Source organism: Phacochoerus africanus, chromosome X, assembly GCF_016906955.1.
Source record: "Phacochoerus africanus isolate WHEZ1 chromosome X, ROS_Pafr_v1, whole genome shotgun sequence".
In the NCBI taxonomy this organism is placed as follows: domain Eukaryota; kingdom Metazoa; phylum Chordata; class Mammalia; order Artiodactyla; family Suidae; genus Phacochoerus; species Phacochoerus africanus.
Window position 1 is genome coordinate 91,188,686 of NC_062560.1, and position 22,469 is coordinate 91,211,154.

At 39.2% G+C, this 22,469-nt stretch overlaps 1 protein-coding gene across 1 annotated transcript in view; it reads left to right on the top strand.

Moving 5' to 3' along the window:
- Nucleotides 1–22,469, top strand: part of RADX (RPA1 related single stranded DNA binding protein, X-linked) — a 76,953-nt gene that overhangs the window by 47,702 nt on the left and 6,782 nt on the right. The window contains exons 11-13 of the mRNA XM_047764931.1: nucleotides 464–537; nucleotides 9,971–10,261; nucleotides 18,574–18,741. Coding sequence (XP_047620887.1) covers nucleotides 464–537; nucleotides 9,971–10,261; nucleotides 18,574–18,741 — 533 coding nt within the window. The remainder of the gene's footprint in view (nucleotides 1–463; nucleotides 538–9,970; nucleotides 10,262–18,573; nucleotides 18,742–22,469) is intronic.

Here is a 22,469-nt window from a genome sequence, read left to right on the forward strand (position 1 = left end):
GCCTAGGGTTTCCTGGCTGAAAGAAAAGCATGAAGGTTTGAAGCAACATAAGGCTTATAGAAAACTCTGAAATGAGGTTGGCGAGTTAGGCCAAATAATTTCCAGAATATTTGAACAAAGCAAACATGAAAATAGGTCATTGAACAAATGTTTAACTTCCTATCTCATAGAGGATGAAATACAAATATCTAGCTTTAGTTGATATTTAATAAAGTTGATCACTTTCTTTTGTGAAATACTCCTCAAGAGGATATTTCTATCTAGTGCAGTATGTGAATTATGTTAGTTTGGATATTTGTTCATAATTTTGAATGTTTCCCATAAATTTCTAATGCATGACTCTAAAAAACTAAATCTGTGCATTTTCTAAATGTACTGAATTAGAATAAATTCTGAGTGAAACAATGAATTTGTTCCCATTCAAGCCTCTTTTCATAACTATCTATTTCTTTGTCTTTTGCAGAGTTACTGTGCCTCAGCCAGAAACTTCTGCAGAATCAAAAGGAAATAAACCAACCACATCAAGCAACGTCCAACGTATGTTGTTTTGATGATGATGATGATGATTTATAAAGTCTTTATGGAACACTATTATATACAGATTGCTGTTTAATTTGATTATGCATTTTTGGGTCATGTTTGCCACTGGCATAATATATGTACTTTACATAGACATGTAACTAGTTATTTTTATTTCTTTTTATTTATATTAGCTTAGGTCCTTGTCAAAAGTACTGGTTCTCAATTAAGAACAATTTAGTATCATCACCCAAGAGCAAATAAATATAAACAAACTTATACTTCCTATATTTTCTTTGGTAGTACATCCCTTCAGAAGTACTATTTTAAGGAGTTCCCATCGTGGTACAGTGGTTAACAAGTCCGACTAGGAACCATGAGGTTGCAGGTTTGATCCCTGGCCATGCTCAGTGGGTTGAGGATCTGGCGTTGCTATGAGCTGTGATGTAGGTTGCAGACGAGGCTCGGATCCCCTGTTGCTGTGGCTCTGGTGTAGGCAGTGGCTGTAGCTCCAATTTGACCCCTAGCCTGGAAACTTCCATATGCCACCGGTGTAGCCCTAAAAAGACAAAAAAAAAAAAGTCTTTTTAATTAACAGAATAATAAAACGGTATTAATTTTTTATTTGACAATAACTATAGGTAAGACTTAAAAGTTACTTATCGGGGAGTTCCCATCGTGGCGCAGTGGTTAACGAATCCGACTAGGAACCATGAGGTTGTGGGTTCGGTCCCTGCCCTTGCTCAGTGGGTTAACGATCCGGCATTGCCGTGAGCTGTGATGTAGGTTGCAGACGTGGCTCGGATCCCCTGTTGCTGTGGCTCTGGCGTAGGCCGGTGGCTACAGCTCCGATTCGACCCCTAGCCTGGGAACCTCCATATGCCACGGGAGCCGCCCAAGAAATAGCTAAAAAGACAAAAAAAAAAAAGTTACTTATAGTTCCTTCCTCTGCTCTTAGATAGACTGGTTTGAATTTTGGGTTCATTTCTGAAGAGCTTTCACAGCACAGTTTAGTTCTGGTAGGGTATCCTTAGAATGATTTTTGTTTAAATCAGATCTCACAAAAAGTCATCTCTTTAGACTAGACTTTTTTAACTCTTTAGATCCTTCTTGTTTTTTGAGTTCTTCTTGTTTGAAGATTGACTCCTAGTTAATCTGACAGATTAAGAACCCACAAAAGGATCTGAACTGCACTCCCCCTAAAAAAGGTAGAAAATAAGAGGAAAATCATTATAAATATATAACTAAGCTGAAACAACAATGAAAAATCTCTAAGTGGCCAAAACAAAAGAGTTGAAATTTAGTGGTGAGTAGGAACTAAAACTGTTCATGGGCATTTCAGATCTAGATAGAAGCCTGAATGGTCATAGGCTAAGGTGTAATAACCATGTGGAAAGGAGAGTCCAGACCACAGGCCTTTTGCATGTGACGAAGTAGAATTAATATAAAGTTGGAAGGTTATTAAGGGCCAGTTAAATTATCTTCATCAACATAAGGAAGTATCAAGGAGCTTTCTGTATTCTCTGAGTAATGGGTAGGAAAATTGACTTAGTACCCACATACTTGAATTAGAACTCTTGTCGGAAGTTCCTTGGTGGCCTAGTGGTTAAGGAAAAGGCATTGCCACCACCATGGCTCAAGTTACTGCTGTGGCTTAGGTTTGATCCTTGGCCCAGGAACTTCCACATGCAGGGGGAATAGCAAAAAAACAAAACAAAACAAAGAAACCCTTGTTGAACAACAAATTCTATTTCACTAGTCTGTATGTATGCCCCTATACCAGTATCACTGTTTTGATTACTGTATCTTTGTATGAAGTTTTGAAATTGGGGAATATGAGTTCTTCGACTTTGTTCTTCTTGTTTAAGATTGCTTTAGCATTCAGGACTTCTCGTAATTCCATGAATTTAAGGATCTATTTTACTATTTCTGCAAAACAGACTTTTGAGATTTGATGGGTCTATAGATTGTTTTGGATAGTATTGACATATAAGTTTTCTAGTCCTTGAACATAGGACTTCTTTCTATTCATTTTCAAGTATTTAATTTATTTCAGCCATGTTTTGTAGTTTTCAGTGTACAAGTCTTTAACCTCCTTGCTTAAATTGATTCCTAAGTATTCTATTCTTTTAGCTGCTATTATAATTGAAACAGCTTTTTAAAATTTCTTTTCAAACTCTTTTCTTGTTATAGGTCTATGGAGATTTTCTTTTCTTTTTTAGCGAGTTAGGTAAATTTTTTGTTTTTAGGAATTTGTTTCATCTAGGTTTTCTAATTTGTTGGTGTATGGTTGTTCATAGTATTCTATTATAATCCTTTGTATTTCTACAATTAATCACGTTTTCATTTCTGAATTTAGTTATTTATGTCTCTATCTTTAGGGAGGAAGTTGGTTGAGGTAAATTATCAATTTTGTTGGTCTTTTTTTTTTGGTCCCACCCATGGCAGGAAGTTCCCAGGCCAGGGATCAAACCGCTGCCATACCAGAGATCTGGGTCACTGCAGTGACAATGCCAGATCCTTAACCTGCTGAGCCACACAGGAACTCCTATATAAATCTTTTTGAGTTAGTGTTTTTGATTTCTTAGATAAATACACATTAGTAGAATTGCTGGATCATATTGTTATTTTATCTTTATTTTTATTTTTTGGCCATGCCCATGGCATGTGGAAATTCCCAGGCTAGGGATTGAACCCACACCAAAGCAGCAACCCAAACTACTGCAGTGACAATGCTGGATCCTTAACCTGCTCCACAAGAGTACTTCCGTCTATCTTTACTTTTTTGAGGAACCTCCATACTGTTTTCCATAGTCGCTACTCCAATTTACATTCCCACCAACAGCATACAAGGGTTCCCTTTTCTCCACATCCTCACCAAAACTTGTATTTCTTGTGTTTTGGGTAATAGCCATTTTAACAAACGTGAGATGATATCTCATTATGATTTTGATTTGCATTTCCCTGATGATTAGTGATGTCAAACATCTTTTTATGTTTCTGTTGACCATTCATATGTCTTCTTTAGAAAAATGTCTATTCAGACCCTCTACTTCCCCCCCACCACCGCCCATCTGTCTTTGTTGGCCGTACCAGCAACATGCAGTTCCCAGGTCAGGGATTGAACCCACACTACAGCAGTGACAACACCAGATCCTTTACCCACTGAGCCATCAGGGAACTTGCCTCTGCCCGTTTTTATTTTTTTATTTTATTTTTTTTGTCTTTTTGCCTTTTCTAGGGCTGCTCCCGTGGCATATGGAGGTTCCCAGGCTAGGGGTCCAATCGGAGCTGTAGCCACCAGCCTACGCCTGAACCACAGCAACGTGGGATCTGAGCCACGTCTATGACCTACACCACAGCTCACGGCAACACTGAATCCTTAACCCAGTGAGCAAGGCCAGGGATCAAACCCACAACCTCATGGTTCCTAGTCAGATTCGTTAACCACTGCACCATGACAGGAACTCCCTGTCCCTTTTTAAATAGCACTGTTTGTTTTTTACTATTGAGTTGAATGAGTGCTTGATATATTTGGGTATTAATCCCTTATCAGATATATGATTTGCAACCGTTTTCTCCCATTCAGTAGGTTGCTTCTTCCTTTTCTGTGGAGAAGCTTTTTAGTTTGATATAGTCCCATTTATTTATTATACTGCAGTTTTAATGAGTGAATTGGGTCTCTATGTGTTCATATGATTACTAATGTATTCCCAAATGCTTCATGAGAGATTTGGAAATTACTATCTATAAATTCACAAGTCACTCATTTTGTGACTATATAGCTAATTTGTGTGCATGGTTTGATTGTGCTACGTATTTTGAAGACTAGAAATTTAATATCTTATCCTTTGTATCTGGTAACTTCGAAAAGTAGGTAAGACATACATTGAAAAGTTAACAATAAACAATAACAATACGACTGAGATCATAAGACATTATAGGTAGCCTCTGACTTACACAGTCCTTTTAAAAAGTCCATTATATATATGCTTCCAAGCACAAACCTGATCACTGACTGGAATATCCTGCTTTTTTTTTTTTTTCCTAGCCTTGTAGATCTTGTACCAGCATGGGATCGGTGAAAGCAAGGGGGAAAGAGGCAAAGGAAAGAGCTCTTCTCCGTCCTCCATGCCTCCATACACCCTTACCTATCGCTCTTACACACATAATGAAATGCTGAGGGTAGATTTTGTGACGAAACACAATCAGTATGCCTACACACATACATTTATATCATGTCCTTTTTCGCTTCACAACCTAAATGTGGTTTTCTCCTGAAATTTTTCCTCATTAACACATAAATGCATTCTCGCCAGAAATAAGGGTAAACTGAACCATTAAAATAGCAGCGATCACTATAATTGTAATATAGAATCATATACACACAAAAATATAGTTGTGATAGGTGATTATTAACCCGGATCTTAGTTATGCATTAGACATAAAACATAACGTGTCATTATTTTAGTAATATTCAAGCTAGTGTGTAATTTTCCATCTTAGTTTTAGAAAAACCTGAACTCTAGATGTATTTTGTCTCTTTTCTGATTATTGCCTTTGGAATCTCGCTGTTCACAACCAATGACTACCAGTATCTCTTGTACTGGTCTCATATCCATTTGTATTAATTATGAATATTGTGACAGTTAATTAGAGTCCCAAGTTACTAAATAGAAAAAACAATGAATGATTTTTTTCAGAGCTTTTCATATAAACATTAAACCTTGCCAGTTCTTTTTTGGCTGCACCTGTGACATAAGGAAGTTCCCAGGCCAGGGATCAAACTCACAACACCTCAGAGACCACGCCAGATCCTTAACCCACTGTGCCACATCAGAAATTCCAGTCTTGCCAGTTCTTTTTTTGGGGGGAGGGATACTTTTTTTTATTAAAGTGTGGTTGATTTACAATGTTGTGCCAATTTCTGCTGTCCAGCAAAGTGACCCAGTCTCTCACACACACGCATATACATTCTTTTTCTCATATCATCCCCCATCATATTCCATCCCAAGAGATTGGACACAGTTCCCTGTGTTATACAGTAGGACCTCATTGCCCAACCATTCTAAATGTAATAGTTTGCATCTACTAACCCCATACTCCCAGTCCATCTCACTCCCTCCCCGCCCTTGGTAACCACAAGTCTGTTCTCCATGTCCGTGAATCTGTTTCTATTCTGTAGATAGGTTAATTTGTGTCACATTTTAGATTCCATATATAAGTGATATCATATAGTATTTGTCTTTCTGTTTCTGACTTCACTTAGTATGAGAATCTCTAGTCGCATCCATGTTGCTGCAAATGGCATTATTTTGTTCTTTTTTATGGCTCAGTAGTATTCCATTGAGTATATGTAATACATCTTCTTAATCCATTCATCTGTTGGTGGACATTTAGGTTGTTTCTCTGTCTTGGCTATTGTGAATAGTGCTGCTATGAACATATGCGTGCATGTGTCTTTTTGAATTATAGCTTTGTCCACTTTGGATATATGCCCAGGAGTGGGATTGCTAGATCATATTATAGTTCTTTTTTTTTATTATTTCCCCAATACAATTTTTTTATACTGTGCAGCATGGTGACCCAGTTACACATACATGTACACATTGTATTTTCTCACATTATCATGCTCCATCGTAAGTGACTAGACATAGTTTCGAGTGCTACACAGCAGGGTCTCATTGCTAATCCATTACAAAAGCAATAGTTTGCATCTATTAATCCCAAGTTCGCAATCCATCCCGCTCCCTCCCCCTCCGCCTTGGCAACCATGAGTCTATTCTCCAAGTCCATGATTTTCTTTTCTGTGGAAAGGTTCATTTGTGCCTTATATTAGATTGCAGATAAAAGTGATATCATGGTATTTGTCTTTCTCTTTCTGACTTACTTCACTTAGTATGAGAGTCTCTAGTTCCATCCAAGTTGCTGAAAATGGCATTATGTCATTCTATTTTTATGGCTGAGTAGTATTTCATTGTGTATATATACCACATCTTCCTAATCCAATCATCTGTCAGTGGACATTTGGCTTGTTTCCATGTCTTGGCTGTTGTGAATAGTGCTTTTAGTTTTCTGAGGAACCTCCACAGTTTTCCATAGTGGTTGTACCAATTTACATTCCCACCAACAGTGTAGGAGGCTTCTCTTTTCTCCACAACCTCTCCAGCATTTGTTATTAGTAGACTTATTAATGATGGCTATTCTGACCAGTGTGAGGTGGTACCTCATAGTAGTTTTGATTTGCATTTCTCTAATAATTAGTGATGTTGAGCATTTTTTCATGTGCCCGCTGGCCATCCATATGACTTCTTTGGAGAAATGTCTGTTTAGGTCTTCTGTCCATTTTTCAATTGGGTTGTTTATTTTGTTGTTGTTGAATTGTATGAGTTATTTTTATATTTTGGAGATTAAGCCCTTGTCAGTTGCATCATTTGCAACTATTTTCTCCCATTCCATAGGTTGTCTTTTCACTTTTTTTGTGGTTTCCTTTGCTGTGCAAAAGTTGCCAGTTCTTAACAATCAAATAAGAAAGCAGGCATAGGAGTTCCCGTCGTGGCTCAGTGGTTAACGAATCCGACTAGGAACCATGAGGTTGCAGGTTCGATCCCTGGCCTTGCTCAGTGGGTTAAGGATCCAGCGTTGCCATGAGCTGTGGTGTAGGTTGCAGACGCGGCTCAGATCCTGTGTTGCTGTGGCTCTGGCGTAGGCCAGTGGCTATAGCTCCGATTAGACCCCTAGCCTGGGAACCTAAATATGCTGCAAGTGGGCCCCAGAAAAGGCAAAAAAAAGACAAAAAAAAAAGAAAGCAGGCATAGAAAATATTCTGACGTATTCCTGACAGTGTTGATTTTTTTTCCCATGGGAAAGATGTAATTACTTAATTGTAAAAAATTGGAATAGCCTATAACTTGTTCTCTGCATGCTTTTTTTTCTTTTTATGGCCACGCGTGCGGGATATAGAAATTCCCAGGCTTGGGGTTGAATTCGAATGACAGCTGCTAGCCAACACCACAGCCACAGCAATGCCAGATCTGAGCCACATCTGAGACCTATGCTGCATCTTGCAGCAATGCTGGATCCTTAACCCACTGAGTAAGGCCAGGGATTGAACCTGCATCCTCACAGATGCTATGTCAGGTTCTTAACCCACTGAGCCACAACAGAACTCCACGCATGCTATATTCTTTTTTGGCCATGCCCATGGCATGTGGAAATTACTGCTGCACTGATTCTTAACCTACTGTGCCACAGGGGAACTCTTGCATGCTCTATTTTAGAAGAAATCAGTCAGAAATTCTCACTATAACTTGTAATAGCTACTTACTGCTAATCTAAGTATGTACTTTTATTAATTTGGGTAAGGGAAGTTCAATTTCTAGAAAATAAAAAGGTTAAATCATTGCCCAGTCCTCAGTTTAGAACTATTAATTTTGTTTTCCTGTTGGCTTTATTGATTCCTTTCCTGTTCATGTGTGATTAAATGATTTTATCCTTTTTGTTATTAAGCATTACTATAGGAAGTTAAAAATGTTCATTAACTAAATTTTGAACTTAAAAGAAAAAAAAAAAAAAAACTCTTGCAATGCGATATTTTGAATTCCTGGGAAGAAGTTCAACTTCTCATCCTCTCTTAAAATTCAACCTAGAATAAAGTTCAAAAAGCAGAAGAGGTGTATTAAACACACTGAAACCTTACTGTTGAAGCACCTTTCTGTCTCAGCAAGGTTTTTTTAATACTAGGAAAATAATGAATACCAAGGCATAGGCAGCCTTCAAGGAAGCAATTTCAGCAACCTTGTTAAACCCTGGAACAGAGTTGCTGTCAGCTTGCCTTTTCTGGCAGAACTGACAACATGAGAAGTTCCACAAAAATCTTATTTTTTTCTGATTCACTCTGTCTTCAGTTCCCAAGGTATGTTCCCAATTAAAATATTATTTTTCCAAATTCCTTGGCATGGTATCTGATACCTAATAGGTGCTCAATAATTATTTGCTGAGTGAATGAATGAATGAGTTAATGTGTAAAAGAGAAATTATATTCTGCCTTAGAAACTAAATGTTAGATAAATTATATATAAATGATAAATTAACTTGATAATAGAGAATAATCAAGAATTGAAGTGGTCTTTTGTTTCAATTTAGATCCCTCTTTGTTTTCTATATGTTATATCTCAATGGAATACCATATAAAATAAATACCTGGTCCTTTTGAAGGAGATTTATATCCAAGAAAAAGACTATATTTTGTATTTGTTCAGGGTACTTTAATTAATTTATTTATTTAGGGCCACACCCTCGGCATATGGAGGTTCCCAGGCTAGGAGTCTAATCAGAGCTGTAGTTGCCTGCCTACACCACAGCCACAGCGACACCAGTTCCAAGCCTCATCTGCAACCTACACCACAGCTCACGACAATGCTGGATCCTTAACCCACTGACCTAGGCCAAGGATCAAACCTGCGTCCTCATGGATGCTAGTCAGATTCGTTTCCACTGAGCCACGACGGGAACTCCATGTTCAGGGTACTTTTAGCAAAGATTAACAAAATTTTATTTTAAGCTTAAATTCCACCAGTACTAAGTGGTGGTCCAATGTCTAAAGGTTATTATTCTCATGCATTTGACCTAACTTGAATCTCTCACTGAATATAAAAGGAATATATATATATTTTTTCTTTTGGCCTTTTCTAGGGCCGCTCCCGCGGCATATGGAGGTTCCCAGGCTAGGGGTCGAATCGGAGCTACAGCTGCCAGCCTACACCAGAGGCACAGCAACTCGGGATCTGAGCCAAGTCTGCGACCTACACCACAGCCCACAGCAACGCCGGATCCTTAACCGACTGAGCAAAGGCCAGGGATCGAACCCGCAACCTCATGGTTCCTGGTCGGATTCGTTAACCACTGAGCCACGACAGGAACTCCGGAATATTTGTTTATTTAAGAATATTTAGGAAATATAGAAAAAGTATAAAGAAGATAATTACAAATCTCATTAATTTCAGCAACAGAGAAAACAATACTACTTTTTAATATTTTGCAGTAAAAGTTTATTTTGGAAAGTGAATTTTAGTTCTTTGCTTACTTTAATAAGAATTATCTTTTGGACATTCAGTTTACATTTTGTAGGTGGTTGTTTTGACTTTTAAAGTTAATTAAGTTATTTCTCTTTAAACTGTGCTTTTTTTTCCCCTTTTTCAGCCACACCCACAGCATGTGGAAGTTCCCAGGCCAGGGACTGAATCTGAGCTGTAGCTGCAGCCCACACCACAGCCATGGCAACACCCACTGAGCTGGGCCAGGGATCCAACCAGCAGCGCCACAGAGACAAGCCAGAGCATTAGTTCACTCTGCCACAGCAGGAATTCCTAACCTGTGCTTTTTCTTGGTGAATTACTTGATTTGGCTAGTTTATAGATCAATTATGTTCATCTCATTGTTTCTTTAACAGGTCGAGGAAGCACAGGCATTGGCGTCCAAGGGAAAGCCAGAAAAACTATAAGTGATAGATGGGAAAGCCTGCTGTGGAGAGAGAAAAAGTTCGGCTTAATAGATCACCTACGTTACAGCTCTGTTCATCCTGAAAGTATTCCACGGAAATTTATTTTTGAACACAGAAATTTTCTTACCCAGCAGTATAATTCTCAGCCTGCAAAATATATACCACCAGAAGGAAGACCCCCAAAACTTGATGACTTTAAGAGTGCCCGAAGTCTTGGACATTTTGAAATAACCATCTTAGGTAAGTCAACTATTTTTTTTTTTTTTTTGCATTTTTAGGGCTGCACCAGCGGCATATGGAGGTTCCCAGGCTAGGGGTCGAATCGGAGCTGCAGCTGCCGGCCTACACCACAGCAATGCCAGATCTGAGCAACGTCTGTGACCTACACTGCAGCTCTCAGCAACACCAGATCCTTAATCCACTGAGGGAGGCCAAGGATTGAACCCGCGTCCTCATGGATACTAGTTGGGTTCATTAACCGCGGAGCCACAATGAGAACTCCTCTTTCAATATTATTAATTTGGTGTAATATAAATATGGATGATACTATTTTGATTTTTAAAATTAAGCACTCACACCCCCCAAAAAAATTAAGGCTGGAAAAACAAACCAAAACATAGAACTATCACTAATCTTCAAGCCCCCTTCAATTCTTCCATGCTTGGTTTCAATAATCAGGCATGTCATGCTTTGGGATGGATGTGGCTTACAGTGAGCCTGATGTTATGATTCTTCTGTAAACAACTTTCTCATCCCTGGAGGAGCTAAAGGACTTGAGTAACATCTTGGGGCTTTTTCTTGATGTAGTGGATGTAATAAAATTTTCAAAGACTCTAAAAAAAAAAAAAAGTTAAGGCCAAGGAGCGCTCCTGTTTGGCTCAAACCCAAGGAATGGAACATTAATTCTGGACTAAATTAAGCTTCAATCGTGGGCTTAGTCATACTGACAAGTCCTTGGAAAGTATTTGGGAAAAGCATGAGAACCAAGGGAACTTTCCTTATCCCTGACTCCGACTCTCATTCTCTTCTCCTTTAGCCACCACTTTCTTGCTCATAGCCTCTGCCTCTATCTTGATGATCTGAGCCATTGAAGGGAAAATGTAGTTTCAAGAGAAAGGAATACTAACTAATCCAGTGAAGATCTTATGAACAGAGATCTGTTTAGCCCCTGTAGAAAATAAAATTCTCGGAGTTCCCGTCATGGCGCAGTGGTTAACGAATCCGACTAGGAACCATGAAGTTGCAGGTTCGATCCCTGGCCTTGCTCAGTGGGTCAAGGATCTGGCGTTGCCGTGAGCTGTGGTGTAGGTTGCAGACGTGACTCAGATCCCACGTTGCCATGGGCGTGGCCCAAGAAAAGGCAAAAAAGGACCAAAAAAAAAAAAGAAAGAAAGAAAGAAAATTCTCAAGTAACTTAGGTTGAACAGAAACTATTTTTAAAATTACCTTATGCAACAAGGGGCAATAAACTAATTTTCTCAGATTGTCCTAAACCAACAAGTAGCTTTAGAACTTTCAGAAATTTAAAGACGTCAACACATTTTTAAACATTTTTGTGTGTGTCTTCTTAGGGCTGCACCCGCAGCATATGGAGGTTCCCACGCTAGGGGTCGAATCGGAGCTGTAGCTGCCGGCCTACACCACAGCCACAGCAACACCAGATCTGAGCCTTGTCTGCGACCCACACCACAGCTCACGGCAGTGCTGGATCCTTAACCCACTGAGCAAGGCCAGGGATCAAACCTGCATCCTCATGGATACTAGTCAGATTTGTTTCCACTGAGCCATGACGGGAACTCCTAAACATATTTATTTTTAAAGTTTGTTTCTCATAAATGATCAATGTACACCAAAAATTAAATGTAAAATAAAATCATAGCTAAAGTGAGCTACTTTCTAGGTCAAGGAAATTTGTGTTGGTCTTTGAAAGGAAGATCTTGTTACCTTAAAATGAAAGAACGATGAAATTCCATTAGCAAATTAATGCCTGAAAGAAAGTGCATTTCATAGATTTTTACATCTTTAGTACTGGAATGAATTACCTCGACCTTTACCAAGATTCCCTTTTCCTGTTTTCTCTCACTTCTTCTTTCCTATCTCCTCACACATAAATATGTACATACATGTGATTGTGTATATGTATGCAATCCACGAAAAAAAATGAATTCCCGCTGACTTTGTTAGACAGTCTCAGACCTAAATTTCAAGTGCTTCTTTTTATTCAACTGCTTTGCTTAGTCTCTGTAGGTAATTTATTAATCTTAGGGGGTTTTTTCCTTTTTTTTTTTTTTGCTATTTTAGGGCCACACCTGCAGCATATGGAGATTCCCAGGCTAGGGGTTGAATCGGAGCTGTAGATGCCAGCCTACACCACAGCCACAGCAACGCCAAATCTGAGCCACATCGGCAACCCACACCACAGCTCACAGCACTACCAGATCTTAACCCACTGATCAAGGCCAGGGATCGAACCCACATCCTCATGGATCCTAGTCAGGTTTGTTAACCCCTGAGCCATGAAGGGAATTCCAGGTTTTTTTGAATAAATTTTACTTGAGTATAGTTGACATACAAGGTTGCATTTAGTTTCAGGTGTACAGCAAAGTAAATCAGTAATACATACACATATTCCTTTTCAGATTCTTTTCCCATGTAGGTTATTGCACGGTATTGAATAGGTTACGCTGGGCCGTACAGTAGGTCCTTGTTACTTATCCATTTTATACATAGTAGTGTGCCTGTGTCAGTGCCAATCCCCTAATTTATCCCTCCCTACCATCATGTTTCCCCTTTGGTAATCATTAATTTGGTTTCAAAATCTGGGTCTTCTTCTTTTGAATGTTCTTTTGCATCATTTTTCATTAGATTCCTGATCTTAGTTTTATAGCTAAAAACAATCGTTATAGCAGGGATTTCCCATATATCACAAAAAGTAACCATGAAAATCGTGAGTTCATCTGGAATCATAGCAATTGAGTACTTCTCTTCCTTTCAACCTGTTACTGATCCTCTAAATATCTCAGCTGTCTTATAATTATAAACCTTTGTAGCTTCATTACGCATCACCTAAAAGCAAGAATCAAACGTGATGAAGAAGGCAAATTTGTCATTCTGCCCATCCACACATATGGATCAAACGAAACAGAGCATTTTTAAAAGGAAACTACTAGGTACCTGTAAATAACAAATTATTACCATTCACTAGTAATTTTTTGTGAGCTCTCCAGCAGGAAGTGAGAAAAGGGATTATTTCTGCTGAGGTACTACTTAATTTTAAAGGTAAGAGAAGCCTGGACATCTTCCAGTCCTACCCCCTAGCTAGATAGAAGCCAGGCTGTGATTAGAAATCACGTCTCTTGAGTCTCTAAACGTATCTCCCGTTGCAGTGAAAACACTCACATAGGGAGTTCCCGTCGTGGCGCAGTGGTTAACGAATCCGACTAGGAACCATGAGGTTGCGGGTTCGATCCCTGCCCTTGCTCAGTGGGTTAACGATCCGGCGTTGCTGTGAGCTGTGGTGTAGGTTGCAGACGCGGCTCAGATCCCGCGTTGCTGTGGCTCTGGCGTAGGCCGGTGGCTACAGCTCCGATTGGACCCCTACCCTGGGAATCTCCATATGCCGCGGGAGCGGCCCAAGAAATAGCAAAAAGACCAAAAAAAAAAAAAAACACTCACATAGGAATCCTGTCGTTTTTTTTCTCTAACAGAATTCAAGTGTGAACTTCCTATATCAAGTCATTGTATAAACAGCATAAAATAACAGACTGATGTCTTCAAATACAGTTTTCTTTTTAAAAGATACGGAAATGCTTTTCAGATAATTGACTGCATCTATAGATATATTCAGTATAATCATTAGTCAAATCTTAATAAGGTATTTCTGTTAAGGAGTGTGTTTTCACCTTAATTATTATGTAATCCAAATACTTATCTCTCTAATGGTTTAGCTTATTAATTCAGAGAGAAAATCTGGAAAATGAAGTTAATTAGTACTGGATCCAGTGATTCTTATAGAACCTTGATGGGACGGATAGCCTATCAAAATCCTCTAGGGGAGGCATTCCCATCGTGCTCAGTGGTTAACGAATCCGACTTGGAACCATGATGTTGCAGGTTCAATCCCTGGCCTCGCTCAGTGGGTTAGGGATCCGGCATTGCCATGAGCTGTGGCGTAGGTCACAGAAGCGGCTTGGATCTGGCATTGCTGTGGCTGTGGCACAGGCCAGTGGCTACAGCTCTGATTAGACCCCTAGCCTGGGAACCTCCATATGCCACGGGAGCCGCCCTAGGAAAGGCAAAAAGAGCAAAAAAAAAAAAAAGAAAAAGAAAAAGGGTGAAACTTTGTATCTAGTTTCACTAAAACAAAACAATATTGAGCATTTTTTCATGTGTCTGTTGGCCATCTGTATTTCCTCTTTGGAAAAATATCCATTCAATTCTTCTGCCCAATTTTTAATTGTTTGTTTTTTTGGTGTTGAGTTATATGAGCTATTTTTGCAGGTTGACTATGAACCCCTTATCAGTCAAATCATTTGCAAATATTTTCTCCCATTACATAGGTTGTCCTTTCATTTTGTCAATGGTTTCTCTTACTGTGCAAAAGCTTTTAAGTTTAATTAGGTCCCATTTGTTTGTTTTTGCTTTTATTTCTTTTGCCTTAGGAGACAGATCCAAAAAAAATGTATTGCTATGATTTATGTCAGAGTGATCTGCCTGTGTTTCAAGTTTTACATTTGGGTCTTTAATCCATTTTGAGTCTATTTTTGTGTATGGTGTTAAAGAGTGTTCTAATATCATTCTTTTACATGTCCAGTTTTCCAAGTGCCACTTAGAGGCTGTCTTTTCTCCATTGTATATTCTTGCCATGTCTTTGTTGTAGATTAATTGACTTCTTTGTTGTAGATTAATTGACCAAGAGTGCATGGATTTATTTTGGGGCTCTCTATTCTGTTCAATTGATCTATATTTCTGTTTTTGTGCCAGTACCATACTGTTCCAATTACTGTAGCTTTGCAGTATAGCCTGAAGTTAGAGAGTGTGATTCCTCCAGCTCTGCTCTTCTTCCTCAAGATTGCTTTGACTATTCAGTGTCTTGGGAGGCGGGGGGTGTCCATGACATGCAGAAGTTCTTGGGCAAGGGATCAAACCCACACCACAGCAGCAACCCAGGCTACAGCAGTGACAACACTGGTTCTTTAACCTGCTGAGCCACCAAGGTGACTCCAAGACACCATATTTTAACATCTTGATGAAAATTGATAGGAATTCTACAGTGGATGTTATGCTTTTGTCTAGTTGGTAGCATTTACCTTTTTTTTTTTTTTTTATGGCTGCACCTGCAGAATATGGAAATTCCCAGGCCGTGAGTCAAATCCGAGCTGGAGCTAAGGGCTAAGCCACAACCACAGCAACACCAGATCCTAGCCACATCTGCAACCTGTGCTGCAGCTTACTGCAACGCTGGATCATTAACTCACTGAAAGAGGCCACAGATCAAACCTGCACCCTCCTTAACCCACTGAGCCACAATGGGAACCCTCATTTAACTTTCTTAGTGGCTTAGTGGTATATAAAATAGTGACCATCTTAAAATCGGTGGTATCTTAGATCCTATAAAATATGGTATATGCCAAGTGCTGTGCTAGGTGCTGGGATTACAAATTGCCACCCCCCCAACACACACAAACACACACACTTTTCACTGGAAAAGGAATTTCAGTGATAACAAAGAATTTAAGAGGAAGATACATAAATTGCATGTAATGCACTTTACAAAAGAGAAATAGGAGCTTATTCGATTTCATATTCCCTATAATTTTGAATATAGTCCACAAATATCACCACACTTACCCAGATAATATGTTGTCAGTTACTTAAGTAACACGTAAACAGTAAGTCACCATTGAAGTGCATTATACATGCACACTGTGGGAAGGATATTCATGTGCCTCTCTTTTGCTGTTGAGAATATGATGCATTCATATTTGAACACAATATACCAAAGTCTTAAAGTCTTCACATTTGAAAATTATAAGTTAAAAATAAACACATATGCAATCATTTGCTCAATGTAACAAATATTTACTGAGCACCTAAGGCATGCCCAGCACTGTTCCAGGGTCTGAGCTTACATGAGTGAACACAACAGTTAAAAGAAAAACCTTATAGTAAAATATGATAAGAGCTGGAAGAAAGGGGTTGAAGAGTTCTGGAGTAGGAAAGGGCTAAATTTTAAATAGAGTCATTAGGGGAGAGATGTCCCTGAGAAAGGAACATTGCACCAGAAACCTGATGGAGGTGAAGGAGCATGCCGTGTGTTTATTTGGGGAAAGAACATTCTATGTACAAGAACATCAAGTACAGAGGCCCTAGGCCTGTTTACTTATACATTTGCACTCTGAACTTGAGTTTTAACCAAACAACTCATGACCGAGTTTACTAATAATGTTGAAGCTAAACTCACAGTATTCTATCTATAATTTAGAAAGCAATTTGAAATGTTACCAGTGACACTGATCATAAAGCTACCTTCCTGAAAATATCAGATTCTCAATGTCTGATATTTTCTCAATTCTAAGGAATGCTTTCTCTTTTCTTACATTTATAAGTTGGAAAGCATCTTAGGGTCAATGGGTCCATTTACTTCAGGGTTTCCTTTTTATTAAAACCTTATTCGAGTTCCCTGGTGGCTCAGTGGGTTAAGGATTCAGCAATGTCATTGCTGTGGTTCGGGTCGCCGTGTGGCAGGGTTCGATCCCTGGCCTGGGAGCTTCCTCGTGCCATAGGTGTGGCAAAAAAAACAACTCATTAAATTGGTGATATGTCTTAGGGTTAGATTTGGTATTAGAATCAAGGAAATGGGATACCAGCCTGTACACATTCACATGAGTTTTACAACATTACTAAGAGTTATGAGGTAGTGTTACTTTTGATAATATTGAACTGGAATTCACAGTAAATTATAGATGGTGACTTTTATTTTATGAATACCAAATTTTCGTCATCCTTAAAAGCTTTAAACAGCCTTTAGTTGTATGTTAAAGCTGCGGAACTTAGTGTCATTTGCCTATAAAAAGGCAAAGAATGGACTTGCATTTCTGAATCAGTTTACAGCCTAACTGGAAGGACTTATCTATTTTTCCTTGGCCCATACTCCGTACTTAAGAATTGCCATAGGACTTGCTGCCTGAATATTGGAGAAGAACAAAAAGGAGGAATTCAGGATAACTTCTAGGTTTCTGGTTTGAGGACTTTCAAGCAGTGTTGTGTGCATTTACCCTTGCTTCAGCCAAGATGGCTTCCTTACTCTGGTCTGCATACTTTTGGCTTCTTCCTGCCCTGCTTGAAATATCCTTCTCTTTGTTTCTTTAAATACTGCTCATCCTTTAATTCCCAGCTCAGGAGTTCCCCTCATGGCTCAGAAGTAACAAACTTGGTTAGTATCCTCGAGGATGCGGGTTCAATGCCTAGCCTCACTCAGTGGGTTAAGGATCCAGCTGTGAGCTGTAGTGTAGGTTGCAGACACGGCTCAGATCCCACATTGCTGTGGCTCTGGCATAGGCCAGCAGCTGCAGCTCTGATTCAACCCCTAATCTAGGAAACTTCCATATGCTGTGGGTGCAGCCCTAAAAAGACCAAAAAAAAAAAAAAAAAACCCAGCTCAGACCCTTGCCTCTAAGAAGTCTTTCTTATCCACCTTAGTTGACATTGACCCACATAAGGAGACAACAGACACAGGTCAGAATTCACCTTGGTTGTTCCCCCATATTGCAACCTTTTATATAGCCCTAAAGGTGCGTGATTGAAGTTTTTCTTGTATATTTGAGGACAAGTGGAACCTTGATATTACCACCCCTGCTCTTGTTTGAGTCTTACATCTTAAGTCCAAATGGAAGTAAAGGAATCCATTGGTCATCTCTGAATTTTCTTATCCTGTGATGGCACCTATCATAAATGACAAAGAAGATACTCCACATGTTTTCATATATGTGGCCAGGCTATCCTCTGGTTATTAAAATTTAAGCCTTCTAGGAGTTCTCGTTGTGGCACAGCAGAAAGGAATCCGACTAGGAACCGTGAGGTTGTGGGTTTGATCCCTGGCCCTGCTCAGTGGGTCAGGGATCCGGCATTGCCATGAGCTGTGGTGTAGGTCACAGACACAGCTCGGATCCCGCGTTGCTGTGGCTGTGGTGTAGGCCCGCAGCTACAGTTCCGATTCGACCCCTCCCCTGGGAACCTCCATATGCGGCCCTAAAAAGCAAAAGAAAGAAAGAAAGAAGAATTTAAGCCTTCTATCAGTATGTGAAAACATTCGGGATTGTTACTTCCCGCAGTGGTTAATAGTTTGCTCCGAAGTATCCTCTTTTTCAAGTGGTAGGTAGCATGTATGCATAAATGTTTGCACAGCATGGGGTTTAGTCCCTCGTTTTGAAAGTTTTTTTGTTTTTTACACCTGTGAATCTCTTTGGCACATGTGAGGATCATACTGGCAAACCTGGCCTCGTTAACACCAAGCACTAACCCACTGCACTTGTGTGATTTTTCTATAACAGGTCTGAACCACGAGATAGCAATCGATGTTGCATTCCTCCCCATGTATTCTCCAGAAGACATCCGAACATCTCAAATAGACACATTATTAACCTGCATGAATTACAGCTGTGTGTTTCCACAGGAAGGGCCTAGCACTGACAAAGTGCGAGGTCCAAGAGCACTTGCAGGTAAGACAATAATAATCTAAGTATTATTACACTCAGAAAATAAAATTAATATTGCAAGCAGTCTTAACCTTAAGATGTTATTATAGAAACAGCTCTAGCTTTAACATTTAATACAATGTAGGAGTTCCTGTCGTGGCTCAGTGGTAATGAACCTGACTAGGATCCGTGAGAACGCAGGTTCGATCCCTGGCCTTGCTCAGTGGGTTAAGGATCCGTGAGCTGTGGCACAGGTCACAGATGTGGCTCGGATCTGGCATTGCTGTGGCTGTGGTGTAGGCTGGCAGGTGCAGCTCTGATTTGCCCCTAGCCTGGGAACCTCCATATGCCGCTGGTGTGGCCCTAAAAAGACAAATACTACTACTACTCTAATAATATAATAATTATACAGTGTAAAGAGGTTTTTGGTAAAAGTGTCCAAAGACTAATATATGAGAATATATTTTTCAATAAAATTGGATAGATTAATGCTTTCCATTTCAGGCAGGCATTAAGAATGTTCTCTCATAATACATGTCTAAATGTAAGTATTGACTGGGCCTAAGTGGTAGGAACATGGAGCGGTTCAGCTTCTACTCTTTTCTCCTTTCAATTCAGGCAGGACAGTTTGTCCTTTTACCTTATAATTGCCTGAAATCTCAATACCACCATCGTATAGTACAGTAAAATTGTTTTCTCTTATAAATGTTTAGTTATTCAAGTGCTATGCAATAAATTCCTTGAGGACTTCTCAGAGTGCATGTAATCCCAATAGTGAAACCCTTCAACCAACTAATTGTTCAGGCTGCTGCATAATATCCCAAACGTTAAATCATTTCTATATGCCACTAAAATTATATGTCCCATTATATAATCATCGTATTCACTTTCTGTTGTCAATCCCATTTCCTAAGCATGTGGTAAAGTTTCTAGTCATTTTCATTGAGCTTCTAAGAATATTACAATTAAAAGAGCCTTAAAGAAAGCCTTTATTATCTTGGGATTTTGTGGTGGGCCTTTCTAAGCTGATGAAACCCTAGAGTGTATGTTGTTTTCAAGCAAGTCTTACAAGCTGTGCCTGATGATGAAGTAACTTTTGGCAGTAATGGTTACTACAAACTGAACTTGAGGTTCTAATTTTGTAAGAGATGAGGTTTTCTGTTTTTCCTCTAGTCCATCTTAGAGATGATATATTAGTTGACATGCAATATCCCTTCCTACATTTCACCTTCTTAGACTTTCAATAATTCCACATTTCGTAGTTAGTGCCCTAATATGTACCATTTTCTAATTGTATTGGTCTGTAGTTGACTTACAATGTTGTATTGGTTTCAGGTGTACAGCAAAGTAAATCAGTCATACATATAAATATATCCATTCTTTTTTCCCATAGAGGTTATTACAGAAAATTAGGTAAATATCCCTGTGCTATACAGCAAGACCCTGCCAGCTATCCATTCCGTACATAGTAGTATATATATGCCAATGCCATCCCCCCACTTTATTCCTCCTGCCACAGTTACCTCTTTGGTAACCATAAGTTTGACTTAGAGTCCACATGTCAGTGATATCATATAACATTTGTCCTTCTCTGTCTGACTTACTTCACTTAGTATGAATAATCTCTGTGTCCATCCTTGTTGCTGCAAACAGCATTATTTCATTTTTCATTCTTTTTAATGGGTGACTAATATTCCATCACATATATGTACCGCATCTTCTTTATCCATTCCTATATCAGTGGACATTTAGGTTGCTTCTGTGTCTTGGTTATTATAAATAGTGCTGCATTGAACATTGGGGTGCACACATCTTTTCAAATCCTAATATTTACTTTAAATATTTGTGCACTTATGTTCTTGTTTCATACAATATCCACTTCTGTCACATTTCTTCTGCTGTATGTGTATGTTATTATTGATAAAAAAAATATCAAGAAAAAATCCTTGGGTGCCTATGAGCTGCTAGTGCCAGTGTCCTTCCAGCACTCACTAACATGGTCACATGAAAATATCTGGTACCATTCTGCCAAAGCACATAATATTTGGGGCATAAAGGGCAAGAGTCACTGGAAGAGAAAAGTGATATGGTAATTAAAAGAAAGGTGATTCATTTCAAACATGGAATACTATGTTTTTCATGACTTAATAATAGGGTCTGTTTAGCTCTGTGCAAAGCATTGTGCCTGGACATTTTACGTTAAGTTAGAGCTAACCCTAACAAGAGCCTTGCAAGGTGAATATTATTATCCCGTGTATAGATGACTACAGTGAAAATCACAGCGATTCACCAGCATGGTTAACAACTAGAATTTGAACCCAGATCTGCCTGATTCAAAACATTTCATTCCCTCCATAACAACAAATGGAAAGATAAAAATATACAGAATAATGTAATACAGGCTTATAGTATAACATTGGTATCATCTTTTAAGCATTTTTATGAACTAGTTTTTTCTCTATTATAAAAGCTATACATGTTCATGATCTAAAAATTCCAACAGGAGTTCCCATCGTGGCTCAGTGGTTAATGAATCCAACTGGGAACATGAGGTTGCGAGTTCTATCCCTGGCCTCATTCAGTGGGTTAAGGATCTGGCGTTGCCACGAGCTGTGGTGTAGGTCACAGACACAGCTTGGATCTGGCATTGCTATGGCTGTGGCATAGGCTGGCAGCTGTAGCTCCAATTGGACCCCTGGCCTGGGAACCTCCGTATGCCACGGGTGCAGCCCTAGGAAAGACAAAAAGGCAAAAGAAAAAAAAAAATTCCAACAATACAAAAAGTATAGGGTAAAATTGAAAGTTACCTTTCCTGCCTTTGAAAGTCCATCCCCTTCTACCAACCCACTCACCCATTCTCTGGAGATAACCAGTATTGAATCCTTTAAGAAATTATTTTTGCATATAACAGTATATATTGTCTATACATGTATATTATATATAATATATATTTTTTAATGCTTAGACATTTTATTATTTCTTAATAGTTATTTCCCCAATACAATTTTTTTCCTACTGTACAGCATGGTGACCCAGTTACACATGCATGTACACATTCTATTTTCTCACATTATCATGCTCCATCGTAAGTGACCAGACATATTTTCGAGTGCTACACAGCAGGATCTCATTGCTAATCCATTCCAAAGGCAATTGCTTGTATCTATTAACCCCAAGCTCCTCAACTACCCCACTCCCTCCCCTTCCCCCTTGGCAACCACAAGTCTATTCTGCAAGTCCATGATTTTCTTTCCTGTGGAAAGGTTCATCTGTGCCTTATATTAGGTTCCAGATATAAGTGATATCATATGGTATTCGTCCTTCTCTTTCTGACTTACTTCACTCAGGATGAGAGTCTCTAGTTCCATCCAAGTCGCTGAAAATGGCATTAGTTTGTTCTTTTTTATGGCTGAGTAGTATTCCATTGTGTATCTATACCGCATCTTCCTAATCCAATCATCTGTTGATGGACATTTGGGTTGTTTCCATGTCTTGGCTACTATGAACAGTGCTGCAATGAACATGCGGGTGCATGTGTCCTTTTCAAGGAAAGTTTTGTCTGGATGTATGCCCAAGAGTGGGATTTTTGGGTCATATAGTAGTTCTATGTATAGATTTCTAAGGCATCTCCATACTGTTCTCCATAGTGGCTGTACCAGCTTCCATTCCTCCCAACAGCGTAGGAGGGTTCCCTTTTCTCCACACCCCCTCCAGCATTTGTTATTTGTGGACTTACTAATGATAGCCATTCT